Source organism: Harmonia axyridis, chromosome 2, assembly GCF_914767665.1.
Source record: "Harmonia axyridis chromosome 2, icHarAxyr1.1, whole genome shotgun sequence".
NCBI lineage: Eukaryota > Metazoa > Arthropoda > Insecta > Coleoptera > Coccinellidae > Harmonia > Harmonia axyridis.
In genome coordinates, this window is record NC_059502.1 from 20,643,656 (window position 1) to 20,665,830 (window position 22,175).

Consider the following 22,175-nt stretch of genomic DNA (forward strand, 5'->3'; position numbering starts at 1 on the left):
CTGTTGATGAACACAGAAAAATTGAGCTTTCTATAACAAGAGCAGTGTCCTTCCGTCAATCTGATTATTTCCATGCTTTTCACTTATTTCTACAAAATTCGAATCTAGAAATGTTTTATAAAATTTTTATCTAAAAATTGATTTGGAAATAACGGAGAAACCACAAGATCGAATTTTTCAATCGAAAGAGTTGTATTGAGATGCATGTATCAGGAGATTATTGACATAGGTCTCCAGAATCAATAGGCACAAGTACCAATCCATTTTAAACAGCATATGAAACAATGCATATATGATTGAACTCAACAATTTAACACAAGAAATAATATTTAACCTAATAATGACAACAATTGCACAATGCACAGTCGACACCTCTTCTCGATAGTTCAATAGATGAATATTTGAAACTGTGTTCAAGCTACCTAGAAAACTTTTTCCAAGTTCGTTTATCTTTTCGAAACTATTTGTATAAAATAAATATACATTCGAATTTTGTAGAAATAAGTGAAAAGCATAGAAATAATCAGATTGACGGAAGGACACTGCTCTTGTTATAGAAAGGCTCATCAACAGTTGAAACCATAGAAATATTGAGACTCTTAGGTGAAAAAAGGTTTTTGGTCATTTTCTATTATATTTATATTGATCCGAATCATACGATGTTATATATTTTTGAAATCAGGAAAAATCAAGCTTTCAGAAAATGACACAAAAATCTAGTGTTCCCATTTGAAAAAACATAACTTTGGGTCATAGCTTCGTAATTAAAAACCCTTTAGGAAATACGAGCACGCCACTGGATTCTACGTAAAAAAGTGCCTGTATAATGTTTTAATTTCAGAGCTCTATCATCAGTATTAGCGGAGATATAAATGTTTTTCGATATCGCCATTTTTCCAATTTTCGCTTATAACTCGAAAACAAAAGAAGGTGGCCAAAAATGGATACTACCCTTGTTAGTTTCTCAGAAAAAGAGATCAAGAAGTGGGTATCAGATTTTGTCTATCTCCTCTGGTTCAAAAGTTGTAGTGCTAAAACATCGAAATTTGCCCAGCATCGAAGAGAAATTAACTCCTAATTATTTTTGGAGTTTATGTTCAGGGATCTAAAAAATATTATTGAGTTGGTCTCATTTAATATCGATTCAAATTTCAAATCTTCTTGATGACTGATTTCGCTTTTGAAATTGATAGATCATTGAATATATTTCATTTCAACGAATATGTCAATTGAGATGTTAAAAACATCTTAATGTCAATATTATCATAAGGATCGTTTAAAAAAAATGTCAACTGATTCCTTGAGCGACAGCGAAGATGAAGGATATAGGGATTGGGGAAAGTTCCTCAAAAATCGTATTTGCGAAGACGATCTGCCAGGGATAATAAATAATAAACTACTAGAGGATATTTTACATAAACAAATGGAAGGAAGTGAGATCGGAAGACTAATGCTTGAGGATGGCATAAGTTTCGAAAAAGTTACCGAAATAAGAATTGAGTTTTGTAGTGAGTGTAATCAGCAATAACCCAGATCAAAAAGTCCCACACCTCTCCATTTTCCGAAAAAATAATGGCAACAAAATTATTTTGAATTTTGTTAGGGGCTATACATACCTATAACTTTAGAAAATATTTTTTTAAGTACATGTAACAGTTTAGTACCGTAAAATGGGGCGAAGTCGGACAGTAGGGGTGAAAACGGACACTCGGTTCTTGCCGTCGTTTTCGTCAAAGTCACGTTATACGGTTAGATCAAATTAAAATGTTTTGAATATAACGGGTTATTTCAAGTCTAGCAAAGGTGCTGTGCAGATCGTTTGAAGAAGATAATCATTCTCGTAGCTTGCAGGTACGTCTTATTGAATGTAATCATTTATCCACTTCTTACAAATTTTAAAAAGAAACTCTTGCACACTAGAAATAGTGGAGATTGCTTGCATGAAACATATTCTAAGTTGTTAAGGAATTAATCGAGAAGAAATAGCTATAAAAATTACTTCTTTCAACAATTCCTTTTTGATAATAAATGAAGAGATTTAAAAAATTTCCCTTTGTAGGGGTGAAGGCGGACAGAATGGGCCAGCAATATAAGGCTAAAATTGGCATTTCATTCATGAATTACACCCATGAAAATTTACAAAAGGCTGTGAACGATGTTAAAAGTCATCGAAAAACACTTAGAGAAGCTGCCGAGTGTTACGGTATACCAAAGTCAACGTTATATGATAAGGTGAAAGGAATAAAAACAAAAAAACATGGAGGACAAACAAAACTGTCTGAGTTAGACGAAAAAAAATTGGTCGACGGAATAATCACATTATCCGAATGGGGTTTTCCAATCACTAGAAGCGACATTCATCTTTTAATAAAGAGTTTTCTTGATAGAAAAGGGGTGAAGATTGATCAATTCAAGGATAACTACCCCGGAATTGATTGGTTTCATAATTTTATGAAACGGCATAATAGAATCTTGACAGAAAGACTAGCCCAAAATATAAAAAGAGCACAGGCAGGCATAACAAAAGATACTTTCAAAGACTATTTCGAAAATTTAAAAAAAGTCATTGATATGGTTCCAGCAAGCCACATAATAAACTACGATGAAACCAATTTAACAGATGATCCAGGAAGAAGTAAAGTCCTAAGTCGTCGTGGTTCAAAACGTATAGAAAGGATCACAGACTCGAGTAAATTTTCAATTTCAATAATGATGGCTATAACTGCGTCAGGGGCTGTATTGCCCCCATATGTTGTTTATAAATCAGTGCATTTATATCCAACGTGGGTCGAAGGACCCACGTTGGGATCAAATTGGAACCAATTGGAACAGTTTATAATCGGACCAAGTCTGGCTGGTTCGATTCAGAAACATTTGAGAATTGGTTCGATCGAATTCTTCTGCCATACTTCAAGAAATTATCGGGCAAAAAAGTTCTCATTGGGGATAATTTAGCTAAAGATGTTTTTGTGTCCGTCTTCATCCATCAGCTAAAATTTCTGGATAAAGAAATAATCAGATTATATTTGGGGGGCATCATGAAATCTTAATATTTTTTTTCAGAATTTTTCTGCTCAGTTTATGAAAGTTATTCACAAAAATATTTGAAAATCGTCCGACTTCGCCCCACTTTACGGTATGTCTACTGAATAATTCGGAGTTCACATACTGACTTCTTTCATTGAAATTTCCTTTGGTTATTAATTCCTCAGAATGCCTAGGTATGTCTTGAAATTTTTTTTGAATATATCATTTTTATATGTGATAAACCTCTTCATACTCTAATATGTATTGTATGTTTTCAAGATATACTTCGAATTGATCACATATGGATGATGAAAAATTTGAAAACATTGAAAATGGACAACAATTACATAGAAAAAATTGAGAATTTAGAAAGCCTCACCCAACTCATAGAGTTGGATCTATCTTTCAATAAAATAACCAAAATAGAAAATTTAGATAGCCTGATCAATCTGAGAAAGCTATCTTTGTTTGACAATGCAATTAGTAAAATAGAAAACTTGGATAAACTAAAACAACTCACAATCTTCAGCATAGGTAAAAACTTCATATCTGATTGGAAAGATGTAAGTAAATTATTCTTCATATTCTACAATTTTGGGGAATTGAATCAGATAGATTTATTTGTTCATCCACCGTTTTTAAAAGTGTTTATGAACTTTACAGTTTGATTTTATAAATTCAATGAAAAAACTGTTAAAAAAGTTCAAAATCAACATTCATTCGTAATCAATAATTATATATAGTTGCCAAAAAAATCTAGAAATTCCGGGTAAGGTATGTCAAATATCGCAGTCAAGATCGTAAGTTGACGAAATCCGACTACTTAGAGGTTCTGTAAATGTGGCCGGTCAAAATTTTTTTCTTGTCTCCCTTCTGTGAGAACTGTCTCATGATCAAAATGTGACCGTCTGTTAAAGAAATCTATTTTTTATTCGTGTCAAACTACTACGTGAGAACTAGCGAATTATTGTTTGCATTTGGTAATATTTCATATAGAAATTGAGAATTTGTTGACAAAAAAGAGAAAATTTTGTGTATAGAGTGAAAGTAAATGAAGGTAATTGACACAAGAGACCAAGGCTATTAGTTGTGGAACATACGTGAACAAAAAAAATCCTTCTTCTTGCCGTGAAGGGTCGCTATCGGGACTTCATGATGAAGGATACTTAAAGGATTAATTTAACCTCAAAATTGGTTTTTGAAAGACGTTTCATTTGTGATGAAGATTTCTCATGGAAAACGATTATGAATGTGGCCCTAATTAGTGCATGAATGAATGAGCGCTCAAAAGACCCTGACTCCAAGTCGATATAGTTTCCTCAAATTTTCATACATTCTTCACCATCCATCTAAACCGTATGGATTCCAACTTTTCATTCAATCTGATCTGGTCCCCTGAGTATTTTCCTGCATAACATTCCTTCTTTCACAGATTGTCTATCTGAGAAGATTGCCTCAGTTACGATCTCTCAATATGGCCGAAAATTCTTGCTGCGCAGAGAAGGATTTCAAGTATTACGTTGCGACTTACTTGCCTAATCTGGAATACTACGAATATCGATATATTACAAAAATTGAGAGACAAATTGGCGATGACATATTCCAGTTAAGTATCTTTACTTTCTTGATATCTTTCATTTGAATTCAGTATCAATTATTATTCCATTTATCATCATCAGGATATGAAAATAAGAATGAAAACTAATTTTCTACAGATTTAGGAAAAAGGAACTGGTAATCGTAATGGCGTTGACATGGTCATAGATATCGGGAGTACCTAATGGAGATAATTATCAAAACGGTAATCTCTTGGACTATCAAAGAGTTACCACAAATTAAGACAGTTTTTCGGCAAGTTTGATCATTAAATACCTATTGCTTATCTGAACCAATAAGTAATATTATTGACAGTAGCATAATATTCGATGGCAAACAGACGAATACTTATGCTATCATAATAAATTAATTTCAGATATTAACCAATTTTTCTAAATATTGACATTATGCATTTCGCATTCATTTGTATGGGAACTCTTACACCGCTGTATCATGATGCCTGCGTAAAGCAACCTTTATTGCTAGCAACACGACGTATTGAAAAAACGATATACAGGCGCGGGTGTCCCAAAAAGACCACTTCAAACGAAAAAAGAATGTAGATCAGAATGCGCTCTACCTGATGTGAAAAAATCGTTTTTATGAAAGTCTCACAGTTTACGAGATATTTGATATTTCATGAAAATGATGAATTTTTTTCACTTTAAATAGTTTCTCTCATGCCATAGGTACAATTCAATATTTTTCGAATCAGTTTTTTTCCGTTAATTTTATTGAATGATTGCTTCAATTTATGCACAAAATACCATACAAGGATTCTGAAAAAAATTGTTAAAAATTCACGTTTTGGAGGAAGTGTTTTCTTGTACATTATTCGATCTGAGGTGGTGTTAAAAAAAGCACTGGACCTTTTCTGCATATTAAGTTGAAAAGTTGCTTATTTTGTGACTAACTGGATGTTTATAATAATTTGCATTTTCTTGAGGATTACTACAGAGCTAATTGAATCTTTTTCTCGAAATCGATAGCAAATACGACAAAACTACAACAAACCAAAGAGTATTAGACCGGAGTTTCTTTTTATATTTTTTCGAAGTACCAGTGCTTCACCAAAAAATAGTTCTGAAGGAAATAAGCGGAAACCCTTCCAGAAAAAATATAACCCTGTAGATAAAAAATAAATAGTGAAAATAACTGGAATTTAATTAATTTATTGATGAAATATTGAGTTTAATAGAAATAAGTATTTCCATGAGAATTATTTCAATATCCAATCATAATTAGCTCCGAAATAGAGCAAAAGAAAGTTCGAGTATTTTCGTCTTTTTCATTGTCATCACGTTAGCTATGATATTACAGCAGAAGGAAAGTAGCTAGCACAAAACTTGATATGTCGTTCGAAAGCCTGCAAAATGGAGAAGTTTTTACTGCCAAGAAAACATATTCTCATAATCTCATTTATAGTTTTTCATTCATGAAACGATTGGAGAGATACGACTTATTTCGCTCTCCTCAGAATATTTATATTCACCACTTCACCACACTCGTCAGTAAAACTCTTTTGCCACTTATGACTTCTCATATTAAGGCAAATTTAATGCTCTTTCGGACTATATGATCAAATTCGACGAGGATGCTGAAATGAATAAGACATAATTGGTTTTATGGAGAAAGGTGATAAATTCCGTGGAATCAAGAAATGTAAAATTGAAGAATAACCTCCAACATTTCGACCATGTGGTATATGTATATGACATTTTTTGTTGCAAATCACTTGTATAATCTCCCCTTGATGTTGAGCCATTTTGAAACTGTAGACCCTGTATAGTTCGTTACATAATAATGATTCAAATATAAATAATAATATATAATATATGTTTTAGTGATGATTATCTCATGATGCTAGAAGAAGAAAAAGTTGAACTCGAAACGAAATACAATCTTGAAAGAGAAGAATACGAAGGCCGGATGAACGCCAAAAGCTTTGTTGAATATTTGAACACACGCAAATTTTTCGATTCTCTTTTCGAGAATGACCCAGAAGGATCAGCTCTCTTGCTTATTGGGGGCGACGTTACAAACTTGTACGTCAGTTACGAGGAAAATATTGTTGGTCTGTGCAAAGATATTTTTAAGATGGGTCAAGAACAATATTCAATAAGAAATGATAACTACAATGAATTCAACCAGAGCGTCAAATCAATACAGAAACAGAATCAGGATGAAGGAATTGTAAGTGTTAAGCTAGAGTTCTAATGAGCAGCTGTTTAAATTTTGAAGTCAGGACAAAGGGACGAAAGCATTTTTCATCATTTTCAAGTGTTAAGAGAGAACTGATAAATTATTTAATGAGACTTTGTCTTCTAAAACACATGTAAAAATATTTTCCTGCTATCGAAAATCCTAGATCAATGTCACACATATCACATCTCAGAAACATCTTGAATTATCTTGTAATTATTTCACAGACGCTAAAATCTTCGAATAATGTTTGCTGGGTTCAACGGAAAATGATATTGAGTGCATGCCCATAACACTACATTGATTTTGAAAATTTCAGGCCATTATGGAATCTTTTCTGGAAGAGAAAACAAAAATATTCGATGAGTTGAAAGATGTTCGATGGCAGTTCAACGATCTAGATAATTGGGAATCACCAAGAAAAATAATCAGAGAATTCAAACATAAATTTGAAGAAATTTTTGAATCAACATGGAAGTCTTTGATGAAACTAGAAGCAGTATTTAATGAGCAAATAATGGAGTTGAATGAAACTTACGAACAGGTTCTAACAGAGATGATCAACAATTTCGTAGAACATGCTCAGGGAATGTTTGTTACAATGAGGGAAGTTGTGACCGACTTCAATGACAATCTCCAAGTTAGTTACACCCAAAAAACTGAAAAACCTTAGGGATCAAGTAGCGCAAAGTATCCAAAAAACTATTCAATATTTATCCTGTTTCAAAAGTTAGGATAATATTACATTTGTACCTTTTATCGCTATGTTTAATGTGAGCACCCTAAAACTACCAGCGTTGACTAGAGTCTTCAGATCAGCTCTTCTTATTGAGGGCATAGAGGTATACAAAAAACAATACTAACATTTGAAATAAGCCAGTAAGCATTTCACATACATTGAAGTGCCTGGATCTTTCAGTCCATCTTTGAAATTACGACCTGTAGCGTGTTCACAAGAAAGAGTTATACACATAGACATTGAATTTTTAAAAAATCGGGCCACAAGCACCCATGAGTTCTGCTTAGAAGCTTGATCAAGGTGTTCCTTTTATTATTTTACTGTTACACTATTGAAGTGAAACTTATTCATCATCGTTACATTTCTTCAAGCAAATTGCTCCGACGTACTACGCTACAGTGGTTTTAGAAGAGGAGGAAGCAGAAAAGGACAGAATCGAAGCACTGAAGAAGAAAAAAGAGGAAGAAGAGGCTCGAAAGAAAGCTGAAGCCAAAGCTGCCAAAACTGGTAAAAATAAAACTGAAGTATTAAACGATGCCGTTGACGAAATTGGGATCCAGAAAGATCAGCTATCTCAAATTAATGATATGGAGCCAGAGGCAACACCCAGGGAGAGAGTACCATCAAAATTGAGACCTGTGAGTATCGGAGTCAAATATGACAATGTTTCTCGAGTGAAGCATGAGACAATTCTTTCATTTTGGTTCTTTAGATTTGAAGCTATATTTGAAGCATACTATGGTATTAGTACCAATTTCATAATGTATGCAATAACCTAATACAAATCATTTCATTGTCTTATCTTGGGCCTTTAACACGTTCTTTTTCTTATTTTCTTATTGCTTGTAGCTATTATGACTTTTTTCGAACAGTTGGCGTTAATACTTTGTATTGGCTAACCCGCTAACCGGATTCAAGTTCATTATATGTGTTGTGGTTAAACACATCATATTTTGACCATCTGAAACCATTAATGTGTCAAAAGCTTCACTATTTGATATATCTTATTTTTGTATTACATCTTGATCAAAATACTTGCAGATGTTATCGTTTCACTCAATCATGTTGAAGAAAATGAAACTCTTGGATATAACACTTCTGCCTCTAAGACAGAGCGACTCAAAATATATTTTTTCGGCAACCGTCCGGGAAGTGCTCACTTCCCGGACGCTTTTTCTCTGAGAAAGTAGCATTTCCCGGCCTAGTACGGAAAGTACGTACTTCCCGGACTAGGCCGGAAAAGAATCATAGAATCCATAGCAACCGAGATAACGGCTGGCAGTTCATATGAAATTAGTTATCAAAAATTTGCATGTTTTTTTATCGCAATCGTAATAAAATATGGAAAGCAGCAGCGATAGTGTTATTTTACATGGTTGCCGAAATAATATTGTACGCAACACGCCCGAAAATGGTTTTTTTGGACTCACAGACTTCCAGGACTCGCTTACGCTCGTCCTGGAATTTTGTCTATTCGTCCAAAAAAACCCTATTTTCCGGACTTGTTACGTAAATTACTATTTTATGATTATTTTTAATTTGCAGTACGTTAAAGACAGAGAAACACTGGTGAATGCATTGGCTAGTTCCAGAGACGTTCACTTGTTATTTGTCGATAATAGGGAAGATTTACTTGTCTCAAGAGCAAGAGAATGGCTACAGGAAACGATAAAAGTTATGAACGCGTATGTTGAATGATTTTTATTTGTTTTTTATAAAAATCAGGATTATTTTCTGACCGGTTCTCCTAATAAACTTTCTGAAAGATTTCACAATGAACCAGGAGAGCCGGAATAGAAAAACATTGACATTAACAATCTATATATGTATAGTAATTTCACTCGTGGTGATGCTTCTTGAGAGATCCGAGTACAATTTTCATGATGTGGCTCCTCTCGGGAATACTGATGGAATCGTCAGTGCCCTGCCATATGCACCCTTCATAGCAGAGCGTGGTGACTTTGTCGTAGAACGATTGGGTTATTCCGAAAATTGAGTAGCCTTCGACGCCATCTCTCGGGCTAGCCCAGGTACCATCATTGTATGGAATATAAAACCTGATATCAAAATGTTTCTAGGAAAGAAATAACGAGGAATCGTGATAAAATTTTAGAAATAACGCATTTCCTGAAAGTCCAGCATAGAGAATTCGAACAATTACTGCACGAATTACTGAGTGATTCAGAGCTTTCGCTGCCTACAGATGATGTTCCAGTGGGAACCTCCAGCTATATGCTGTTTACACAGAACATGGAAAACGAGTGATGAATTTTGATAATCATATATGCATAGTTTTAAGATTTATGTTCTTCATTTTTCAATAAAATATAATGACGAATATTGAAAAATTCATGATCATGAAAATATGGGAGAGTGAGAAATGTTGCTGTAGGTATTGTAACAGTTAATGATTGAGTTAAATTTTTTGTGTAGTTCTTAAAAATGTTCTTCCAAATTTTTACCAATCTTTCTTATACTTTATAATGATCGAGGGTTGTGAAATGATTTCAAAAATTATGAAAAGGGATTTATTTAAATAGAATAAATCGTATAAACTATATAACTAAAACAACAATATATACAGCGTATCATGTTACAGTTTCGAAAATATAAATATTATTACAAATGTTTCTCAGTACTAGAAAATGGACAGAGCTGACCAGCAGCTTGGGAATAGGGTTCCGTAATTGAGATATGAGGCTGGAACATTATGGAATTGGCATCTTCAACACTTAGATTCAGTCCTTGGCGTTCCCAATTGTTGTATCACTCGCTCTTCTATTTTCTGTGGAAATAAATAAATTTTCTCAGTGAGAGTGGTAAACGTTAAGATCTGTTATCTGATATGAAAGTATCGATCATTTGAAATTGAAGTTTTTGGAAATAAGACGTAAATTTTCTTTGCATGTTCAAAGATAATTCAGTAATTCTATGATGATTTTGATGAACTATATCATTCTATCTTCCACTACTAGGGATTTCATTTTTTTCACAGTTTGGAATGGACACACTTCAATGGAGTTTATAATCCTTCAATTACTGAAATGATAATTTTCCTGCGATAACAGCTTTGTTATAATAATAAGAAATCGAATGAATACATGAATATATTCACTTGACTTACAAACAGGAAAAATTCAGTTTCCAACATAATTCATACAAAAAGTTACGCGGTAAATGTTGTTCAAGAATCTCTACAAAAATAAATAGTATTAGATAAAAGTATTCTTTTGGAAGCTATTCGGAACAAAGGAATCAAAATCAGTATATGTGTCAACGATTTGAATATCAAAATTTATTCCATCGTTATTGTGTTTTATTTATAGGTATACACAGAAATAATAGCAACAAGACGTTTGAGAAAGGTCTTATTGAAAGAATTGTTGAAATTATTATTGTTAATGAATTGTGCTGTTTACTGACTCAATCTGCAATTTAGTATATTCAAAATGGATAAAAATCGTCCTGAAATTTGAATTTCAAATGTAATTTAGAAATACGATGAGCAAAAACATCACATCAAACACTAAGTGGAGCAGAAGATTCAAAATTGTGAAGTAATCTTTGCTCTGAATGGCTATCAGCTTTTTCAACAGAATCTTAAGTGAAAGAAATAGTAGGTAAGTGAAAATCATCGTTCGAATCAGTCGAATCTGAGACTTATTGTCTTGGAAAAATGTATTTCAAGAATCTCAGTATGTATTGTTAGTAACATTTTGAAAGATTGTTTGAATGATTGGATTGTGTATTATTTTAGAAAGCCAACTTTAAAGGCGATAATTTTGTGTGTCATAGATCAGAGTAGTAGATTGAATTTGTAGTGGGAATACATGCTTCCACATAATCTTAGAATTAGTTGAAAACATGCTTTTGTGAAGCAACAGGAAAATCATTAAGGTTAAATTGGTGATTATGAACATATATGAAGAAGTGCAGAAAATGAATGGAAATATGAAATGAAAGAGTTTATGCATTCAATGAAAGTTTTTCTAGGTATTTCATTATTCTATCGTGCTATACTGTGTCGTAGAGTTTGAAGCTTTGTAGAGAGAGTCTGAATTGATTGTTAGTTACATCCGATTGAAGATTGTTGCATTCTTCATATGTACATCCCTATCCAAAAAATCCCATCACCATTTGATTCATTTCTTACCCTATGCATTTCGTTATTTCTTTGGTGCCTAGCTAGCAGTTCCATTTCTGACAAGTAGGCTAAACTTTCCGATTTAATAATGGCACCTTCCAATTCAGGACACAATTTTGGGGTCTGTTTCTTTTTTCGCAATAAGCTCTTCCAACCATTCGAGCCATATGTCCTATTCGTTGAGGTCGATTCTCTTCTAGCCAAACCCTCGTTTTTAACTAACGTAGAGTCTATTTCGTTGGTGATCGGCCTTTGTACCGTTTGCACTGGCGTCGTGATGGGGTCGTTATCTCCAGTGATAGAAACTAAGGTAACAGATTTTCCCTTTTGGTTTGTACCATTGGGTGTGTACAAGGAAATGACAGTGGTACATTTGGAATTGTGAATCGAATATGAAACGGGTTTGATGATTTCGGTATTGCTACCGTTTATAGACGAAGTGGTGGACCAATTTTGCGTGGGGGTACTAGCGGAGCTTGCAGGATGGGTAGGTGAGCTGTACCCTGAAGTACTTTGGGAGTTTGGATGATGAACAATGATACTAGCACCCTTACCAGTCGGCGAAGGCTTGAACGTTCTCATTTCCGGCTGACGTTCACTGAGCGGTGACGTCAACTCTCCAATAGAACCTATACCAGTCTGAGTTTTATCACTATCGTCACTACTAGCGTTGCTGTTCCTCCAGAGAGTTGTAGGCCTCTCCCTTTCCTTGAACTCCCCGAGAGATTTCGCCTCCGAGGGAGTTTCTATGGTGTTTGGACTCTCCAGATCCTGGATCAGTTGGAGAGCGGCCTCCAGCTTTCTTGAGAACTCACCATCGCTGCTCTTCGCCTCCGATTTGGAAGATTCCTGTCTGCTGCTGCTCTTAGAATTCGTTTGAGTCTTTTCGGAAACTGAAATACTTTCACTTGTACTTTGGGGTGATATAGTTTCTTTCTTGCCGACTATCGCTTTCTGCAGTTCTTGCATGAAGGAGGCGTACTGTACTTTTTCAGATCGTGGGCTCACGCTATCTCTGAGATGCATTGTCACTGTTGAAGTGCTGTGTTGGCCGACAGAATCACTCTCTTCCTTATCGCTCAAGGCTGAATTCAACCTCGACCTGTATACTTCAGGTTCTGTCAATTTTTCCAAATATCCATAGATCGGTGGCTTGTTCGATTTGCTGAGATTCAAACTGGACTGTGAGGAACTGGCTGATAGTAAAACAGGAGAAGCTGTCCTTGAGAAGCTTTTCATGTTTTCTATTTTCCTGCCACTATTGCTGGTGCTGTCGTCCGATGCCTCTTCGATATACACAGTTGGATTATCAACGTGCGGTGGATTCTCGCAGATTAGTGAAGCAACGTAACTAGCTTGTCCATTCTGCTGAGATTCTTGGATTTTCGGACTTCCATTCTGCAGGGATTTGGTGCAAGTTGCCAAGTTGTTAGAGCCAGCTGCTTGATCGACGTCGAAAACCCAACTTTGAGCATATGCGTTGTAGATTGCGTGAGGTTTCGAAGGTGATTTTGACGGTTTTTGCTGAAAGGAAAAAATAGCATTAGATTTGGTTCCAGTTTATTTCATTGCATCAATTCAAATGAATAAGAGTATGGTTGGGAAAAGGGTGTACAGGTGAGTAGAGTCTATCATTATTGACGCAGGCCTTTTGAAAGTATATAGGTAGATGGAATCGTAGAATTGTACCAGAAAAACTTCATCTTCCTCTTAAAGTGCCTATCCTCTATGGACATTGGACCAACTTCATACCGAGTAAAATATCGAGTTCCTAACAATTGAATCAAGCAATGCGATATTTTTCCCTACAAGAGTTAATTATGGTCAAATGACTACAAGACTTTTGAATAGAATTGCCAATTTCGAAACCCAATGAAGTGAACAAATTCTAGTTTTAGGTACATGTTATGTCTGTTCGATGACGAGTGCTCAAAAAGAAACAAAGAAGAATATTCATTTATTCAATTAAATGAATTGATCATTCCAAGAACTCGCTCAAGGGCAATTTCGAAATTTTTTAGAATATCGAACAAAGAAAATATATCATAAATTTTACTGCTTAAGAAAAGTCGTTACATGAAACTCAGTGTACCTAAATCGAATTCATTTTATACGTCTGAGAATGAGTCGTACAGTGATTTTCATCTCTAACTGAATATCGATAAATAGAAGGAAATAATACTAAAAATCGTCGTTTAAGTCAGAGAAAGAGCCGCTAAAATTAAAATTTCGGTCTAGCAAATCAATTCGTTCCGTTTTAGGTAATTGTTTCGACATGAAAGTAATTGCTACTTGGTAGGTACGTAGAAGGTTATTATAAATGGTTTCTAGAAAGAGACAATTTCTACACCATATTCATAAAAAAGCATTACCAATTTTCGAAGGGGAATACTGAAAAATTGTGAATAAGAATTAAAATTAAAGTTAATCGAGTTGAGTTAGAATTAAAAAGATATGCATTATACAGGGTGTTCATAAATTGGAGGAACAAAGGAAAATGAGATATTTCTTGGATAATTTTAAGAAAATAAAGTTCTATGAACATGGGCCCGCAAACCCTTCTTCTTGTAGTTGCTACAAATTAATCTTTTCATCACAGCTTAGTAACTGGATCTTCAATCTTTATGATAATTTAGATTTTCCTGAGGATTAAATGAGAATTGTTTGGATATTTTTTTCTTGAAATCGGTAGCAGATACGACAAAACTACAAGAAACCAAAAAATGCATTACTGGACCAAAGTTTTTTTTATATTTTTTTAAACTACCAGTGCCCAGTGGTCCACCTGAAAAAAGTTCTGGAGGTAAGAATGGGAAACGGTTCCAGAAAAAATATCATGCTGCAGATTTGCACTCAAAATTAGCATATGGATGGAAACCAAACAAAGCATATGCGAGCCCCATGGTTATAGAACTTTTTTTTCTTAAAATTAATCTGTCATTTCTATTTGTACCTACAATTTAGGAACACTATTTATATTTTGCATCTTATTTTTGAGTTCATATGATTGATCATTTCAAAATGGTTGCGAAAATAGGAGAACTTTAATATGAAATTTTGAAGCTAGGAAAGTATGCTCCATCAAAGCATGTTAGAAAATCTATCAATTCCTATTAAACAGGACATAAAATGTTGATGATTTGGATCGGGAAGAAACACACTCAAAATTAAAAGTTGGACTTGTTTTCGTTACCTGGCAACCTTCTGAACACGACGTGTTATAATCTTGAGATTTCAGATACAAATTCTTTCACAATGATAACCTTGAGAGATGTTTCTTTATCGTGGTGCAAAATTCATGAGCGTCCTCATTAATAAAACACTCTGTGTTAATTTGGAGATTTCGCACACCTTTCAGTTCATAGAGCAGAGATTATCAAGCAGTTGTCATAAAAATGCAAGGAAAGCATTGACTTTGTGCCAGGAGCTTATTAGCTCTCGTTCATTATAATGCACCTATTTTCGAGTACATATTTTTTAAATTACAAATGAAATGTTATTCATTACGAAGTCATCATTGTCGGTTATGTTATCTAGATCAGGAGTTCTAATGATACGATTATTTTATATATTCGAACTAAATTTCAACCCAGATCGATCTGTTGCTATGGAAATATTGGAAAATTTTTTAAAATCTGCAGGGTGTTCTAAATTTGATGCTCACTGAAAGCATCCTGAGAACTATAAGACTTGAAAAAAATCTTGAAGGATCCCCGATCTTTTTTTTCGAAATAATGAGATATCAGACAGCAGATCATAGTTATCTTGATTCGTTCTTGAGTTACAGGGTGTTTCTGAAAAATGACCGTTTCAAATATTTCGCTATATCTCAGTTTCTGTTTGAGTTATTCAACAATTTCTTAAACGTTTTTATCAGTAATATTTATAGTTCATATGATACTATCATAGAAATTAATTATCGTTCGAGAGATATAGAGGACAGTTGCAGTTTCTTAAATATGACATATCATATTTATTAATGCAGTTTTTCAGCCACAGATTCGCCCAAAAGCATTCTGTTATCAATTTTTAAAAATGTCATCCGTTTCAAAAATATTGAGTTTTGGTCTTCATTTTTTATGGGACACCTTATGTATAATTATTTTTCATTTATTTTGAGTTTCAATTCATTTTGTGTCCATTGTATAATTTTAATCAGATCATATACCTACAGGGTGACCCATTTAATTAAAAATTTATTTTCGTTTTAGAGAAAAAAAAATCAACTATCGTCTATATCCTTAAAACGACAATTAATTTCTAATTAAATGGGACACCATATATATGATAAATTATACAATGGACACAAAATGGATTGAATCTAAAAATGATGAAGAATATTTTATATAAGGTGTCCCATAAAAGAATAAACACGAAAAACACAATACGATTGAAACATTTTGAAAACACGGTAACGGGATGCCTTACGACAAATCTGCGGCTAAAAAATTCTGTTGAATAATATAGGGTGCCCCATTTAAAAAACACCAACGATAAGTTATTTCTCAGCTGATATGATTATCATAAAAACTCTAAAAATTACAAAAAAAAACCAAGATAGAGCGAAATATTTGAAACAGTCATGCTTCAGAAACTCCTTGTAACTCGAGAACGAATCAATATATCTAAGATCTGCTTTCTGATATCTTATTATTTCGAAAAAGGAGATCAGGGTTCTTCAAGACTTTTTTCTCTAAGTCCTATAGTTCCCGAGATACTTTCAGTGAGCTTCGAATTTGGGACACCATGTACCGGGTTTTTCACCATAATTTGACCCCCCCTTTAACTTTGTACTAAATAAAGAGGTACAAATATGTTTTCTACAAAAGTTTCACGAAATCGACTAGTGTTTTTTAAAATGATTTGACAAAATGAAATATATACCGAGTGAGCAACATATTGATTGCAACTTCATTTTTTCAAATGGAACATCTGTATATGTTTCTATATTTGACTAGCCTTTTTTCCCCTGACTTCGAATATATAACATATGTTCGGTCTAACTCTTTTATTGTGAGAAACACAGAGTTTCCAATTTTAAGAACCAACTGGCAAGCTAAGTATTCAATTTTCAAGTGGAAAGCTGCGATAATACAAAATGCCTCTTTCTGAGTTATCTCGTAAGCAAAGATATGACATACGTTTTCACTATAAATTGGAATTGGATGATTTGGATGCAACTCCATATATTCTCTCCTTGTAGCTTTCTTAATTTTATTGTCCTCCTCATAAATATTTCAATTTTTTCCGCATCTGTGTAGTGAATATTCGATGAATATGAATATGACAAACGAATGTTATATATCTTTGCTTACGAGATAACTCATTTTGTTTTAACGCAGCCTTCCACTTGAAAACTGATCACTTAGGTTGCCAGGTGGTTCTTAAAATTTGAAACTCTGTGGTACTAATAATAAAAAAGATAGGCCGAACATATGTTATATATTCGGGACAAAGAGCTAGTCGAATATAGGAAAATATACAGAGTGTTCCATTTGAAAAAATGAAGTTGCAATCAATATGTTGCCCACTCTGTATATATTTCATTTTGTGAAATCATTTTAAAAATCACTAGTCGATTTAGTGAAACTTTTGTAGAAAACATTTTTTTGTACCTCTTTCAGAAACAAAGTTGAAGGGGGGGTCAAATTATGGTGAAAAATCCGGTACTTGTACCTATGTAGAAAGTACTAAATTATATTCTTTAATGATATTGTTGATATTTAGGAGTTCAGCTAATGGTTTATGTATATTATCTACCTATCTAAATTTTCTATTTTTTTGGCGATTCCTTGTAATTAGGTTATCCCATATGGGATTCCAGTTTATATTAATAAATAAACAAACTCCATAATAAACACAACTGTTCAAAGCTAGACTTACACTGCAAAATCCCATGCTAACCAAAACTCGTCCACCTTTACGTTACGACAACTCTACGCTCATCGAAAACCACTCTACTCACACACCTCACAGTCCCGAACGTCATCAATCGAAAAAGCATGTTCATCACCAGGATTCCCCGATGACATAAGACCTCGGCGGCAAAAAGAGACGAAGCCATCGACATATCGCAGCCCATCATCCGGAACAGAATCGAAGGTGTTGAATGGCAATCTCGAGACCGCTTCTGGCGGAATGTAGCAATTACCTCTTATTCCATTGAAACTATCGCCCATTGTCGTCGTGCCACTTCACGTACAGTTGCGTAACGAGGCTTGTGCAAGAAGATATCGCGCCCATGGGAATAGCAACGTTCGATGATAACATTATCTGGTAGGTATCCGATGTGGGAACGCGGCTTCGATGTCAGGGAAAGTGACCGCCATTTAGTGGTCGTCAATAACGGAGATGGACTCTTGGTGTACGGGCCCAGGGCAAGGTAACACCAGGTGATTTTGCGCTGACATGTATGTGGGGAGTGGTGGTATAGGCTGATCAGAGCTACATAGGATGGTAATGATTGGTAGGTTTCATAGACTAAAGCAGACGAGCAAACACTTTTTGGTTTACCAGAAAAAGGATCATTCCTGCACCCACTTCCATTCTATAATGGACTAGTTTAGTGATGTTGATAATACTATATTTGACACGATAGAATTAAAATATAGAGCAAAACTGATAAATCAGTGAAAAAATTTTGAAAATCCATCAATAAATGACTGAGAAATAGATTATTTAAATTTACGTATTTTAGCGCGGAACATCTCCGACTCGTCTGTGACGTCACGCCACTTGCCTGTGATCGCTACATCATAAATTACGTTTAAATACTTAGCCGCGCCAAGGCTCTCGCGCCGTTTGTAGTTGTACAGTGTAGTTTTAACTCGAGTTTTGTTTTTATGTCACCATAATGGAAGAAGGCTTCGTGAAAGGACAAAGTGACAATTTGCCGAAAATAGATATATTCGCAATGATGGAGTTTTTTTCTTCAAATTCATCTTATCTCAGTGCTGAAATAAAACGAGTTAAACTTTTCAAGTAAGTATCTACTTTTGAGTTTGCTTCATCATGGTTCAACTTATAACAATGATTTATTTAAAAAAATAAACAGTTTGTAGTTGAGTACTGGTTGTTGAAGTCTATCCATTATCAATGGCAAAACATATTTATGTTAGGAGTAAAAAGTAAAAAACAATTTATTGGGGTTTTTGATTGTCGTGCTTGCACACATAGGCACAATACAATATTTGTAGGATTTTTTTTTTATTTCAGCCATCGTGTAACGAACAAAACATGACACGAACGGCACAAGTGATTGTACACCAATAAATTCATAAGCACTCTGCGAATACCAGTCGCCTCGTGTAAGTGGCGTGACGTCACACACTAGACGCTGCGTACTATGAAATTATTCTTTCAAGCGCAACTTCAAAGTCCCATAACTTTTTCATTTCTAGAGATATTTCAATGATTCTTCCACATTTCTGTTACATTTTACTTAAATTTTCAGAATTAATCCTCAACAAAAAAATGAAAACTAGTCCATTGTATAGACCTGTTATCCTTCTAACCTGATTCTCCAAAATAAAAGAATTGCCTTACAGCAAACAATTATAAATGGAATTTGATCTAGAGATCGCTATTTTTAAGAAAAAACAACATGGCCATATAGAAAGTAGGTCCATGTAAACTGAAATTTACTTATCATTAAAATAATGTAGGATCCAATTATTGTTCTTTGTAAATAATTGACATATGTTCACCAGAATGCTTGGAGATCTATTAATATCTTCAAGCGTAGAGAGTATGACGTTTTCAATCGAACAAATTTATATTATACATAAATCGCAAGAGATGAGATTTACTAAGGGTTGCGGACTATATGACTACCATAAAAGCAACAAGTGCAAAACACCCTTGGTTCGAGAATATTCCATGATGAAATCCACCTAAATTTTTGAGTTTATTTTGTGAGCAGTAAGGCAAAAACTTTTTATTGGACTAGAGGTGGTTCTTAGTACTTCTCCCGAAGTCGGGGGAGATTCTGAGCTAAGGGTGAGACCAAGATAGAAGAGGAAAAATTAGGATAATAGAATGAGACGTGAGGGAAGTTATCGGTCATTCAATAGTCAAAAAATAACGCTAGGCGATCAGACTCAGGCTTAAGAAGTTACGACGAAGTCAAAAGACGGTTCAAGAACTAAAATTAAAGTTGCGAACTAAGCATGAGACGAGACGACCGAATAAAAAGTTATGAGTAGACGACGTTTTTGTTTGATAAACAATCAAAGAGTGAAGACGAAATTCAGTAGTGCATTGAAATATTGTACTTGAGACGGGAATAGTGTAAAACTCTGTAAAAAAAAATTGATGTTTAATTAGTACAACCTCAAGCAAAGTCGACCAGAAGAAGACGATTGACCAGGTTATCGAATCATACCCCTAGGCGATTAATAAACCAAGCCTACAATATTAACTATCGTTTTCAGATATACATAGAGATGTAGCACTTGGTATATTTCCCAAGGCAACTACATAATTGTGTAATCAAAGAAACATTTGTACTATGAATGAAATCTTTATTATTAGGAGGACCTGATTAGTAATAAAGGAAAAGCCTGTGGACGCCAGACTTACATCATAGTATACATAATAACAGAAAATTTCTGAACCCAATAGGGTCAGGTAGAAATATCCACTAGAAACTTCAAATCTTCGTGACTTTACCAGAGATGTGAATTTTATTAGGACCAATATATATCATAAATATACTCGGAGACATAAAAAAAGGTAAAACCAAGAAGGCGTTGGAATTTTTCCACCAAAGGACCCCGCACGTTTTATATGGGAAATTGCTTTGCGTGAATTTGGCTGAATTGTTGATATGTTGTAGTTCTTGATAAACTGATCAGAAGTGTCCATAGCCGCAAAGCTCAAAAATGGGCAGTTTTCGAGATATGGAGCTTTGAAAATGGATTTTTTGCAATTTTCGGGGTTTTTGCTCATCAATCGGGGAGCTCTCATTTCTGGTTGGGATGGAATTTGGATGTTCGGCGGCCAGAACCCGACTGAGAAATGATCTTCCATGGTTATATCAGGCACCACCATCGATAATTTTTTATACACTGCTTCACATTGGCTATGAAATGAGATACAAAATCCAAGATCTTCTATACATCTTTTCATGCCTCAAGATGACGCCAGAATAATTCACATGACCGAAAAACGACATATTGTGAGTTTTTTTTAAGAGAGTCCATAATAACTGAATTCTCATATATCTGATGTCCAATAATATCAAATATGTTAGCCGAAATGTTCATAACCAAGCATCGCGAGCTCTAATGGGGGAAAATGGGAAAATCATAATCATATATCCTCAGGGATAACAATATTGATCGCTATTGATGTCATTTACATATGATATGTGATTTGTTTCTCACAAATCTCGATAATCTGACAATGGGGTGCCAAGACATTTTCCTCAGAATGTCTCGAAATTGATGATAGCATCTCACAGACAAACGAATCCGTGAGTCCTCTAGCTCCTGAAGGATTGAAGAGTTATGAAGTTCTACCACATCATCGGTTGGCATTTGTTTTTCTCCGGATGAATACCAACTAAGAACTGCTTCGACAAACAATAGCACCTCATATCATAACCTCTACAGTGTGGTGCACATTCCGCTCAACAAAAAATTCAACATTGTACCTTTCTCCACGTTTCCGCCTAACCATTCTGCAACCATAGTGCATTCCCAAGATGAATGTAATTCGTTACTGCAGACCACCCTATGTCATTCCATTTTTCAATACAGGTACACTACTGCAAATGTCCTTATGTTGACGAGAAGTCAGTGAAAGCACAAGATGAAGTCGAGAGGACAGCAAGCCAAAAGCTTTACTTCGAAGAATTACCTGACGTTCATTATTTCGAAACCATTGATATTGATATTCTACTCGAGAATCGATTTCTTGATATTGTTTATCGAAGATGCCAATACTGGGCCTCATTTGTTTGTCTTGGTCGTCCACTTCTTCGTTTACGACATCCTTGTCCTCCTCTACATACTTAATAACACTGTACTACGTAGAACTAGTAGTAATTTCTCCTAGTGAAAAACCTCCTTCACGTAAGCCAATAATGTGACGAATTCAATCAATATACGATATGATATTCTATCTATAAATAGTAGGCGAGTATCTTAACGCAGGAATTCTGAGGACAAAATATTTAGGATTCTATTATATGGTTCCGGAAATTAAACAACATTCAGTAGTTCCTAATACGAAGTTTTGGTCTTTTTATAGCTCCTATTAGGCGATTATTTTTTCAGCAGAACATAACCGTGCCCTGGTGTAGACATATTGCTTATCAGACGCGAACCAAAATTTAATAGAGATCATAAAGTTTATCACAAGGTGGATATTATGTTACGAGACTACATATGATAGCATCTCAACACTAGTTTTTATTGGAGACAAACTGATAGCCGATGCTGTTCCGCTTTAACAACATACAAA

At 34.5% G+C, this 22,175-nt stretch overlaps 2 protein-coding genes across 5 annotated transcripts in view; one reads left to right on the plus strand and one right to left on the minus strand.

The window, feature by feature from the left end:
- Positions 1–1,218: 1,218 nt before the first annotated feature.
- On the plus strand, positions 1,219–9,902 carry LOC123673670 (dynein regulatory complex subunit 3-like). The gene is made up of 8 exons (XM_045608260.1): positions 1,219–1,508; positions 3,307–3,590; positions 4,460–4,632; positions 6,468–6,816; positions 7,145–7,465; positions 7,936–8,202; positions 9,110–9,249; positions 9,643–9,902. Exons 1-8 carry the CDS (start codon positions 1,286–1,288, stop codon positions 9,827–9,829), a joined length of 1,944 nt encoding a protein of 647 aa, XP_045464216.1. The 5' UTR covers positions 1,219–1,285; the 3' UTR covers positions 9,830–9,902.
- Positions 9,903–10,078: 176 nt separating this feature from the next.
- The window catches only part of LOC123673671, a 121,380-nt gene continuing 109,283 nt past the window's right edge, over positions 10,079–22,175 (minus strand). For all 4 annotated transcript variants that reach the window (XM_045608264.1, XM_045608262.1, XM_045608263.1 and 1 more), the window contains 2 exons: positions 11,718–13,232; positions 10,079–10,349 (listed from right to left, as the gene is read on the minus strand). In XM_045608264.1, the coding sequence (XP_045464220.1) occupies positions 10,290–10,349; positions 11,718–13,232 (1,575 nt within the window). In that variant the 3' untranslated portion in view covers positions 10,079–10,289. The remainder of the gene's footprint in view (positions 10,350–11,717; positions 13,233–22,175) is intronic.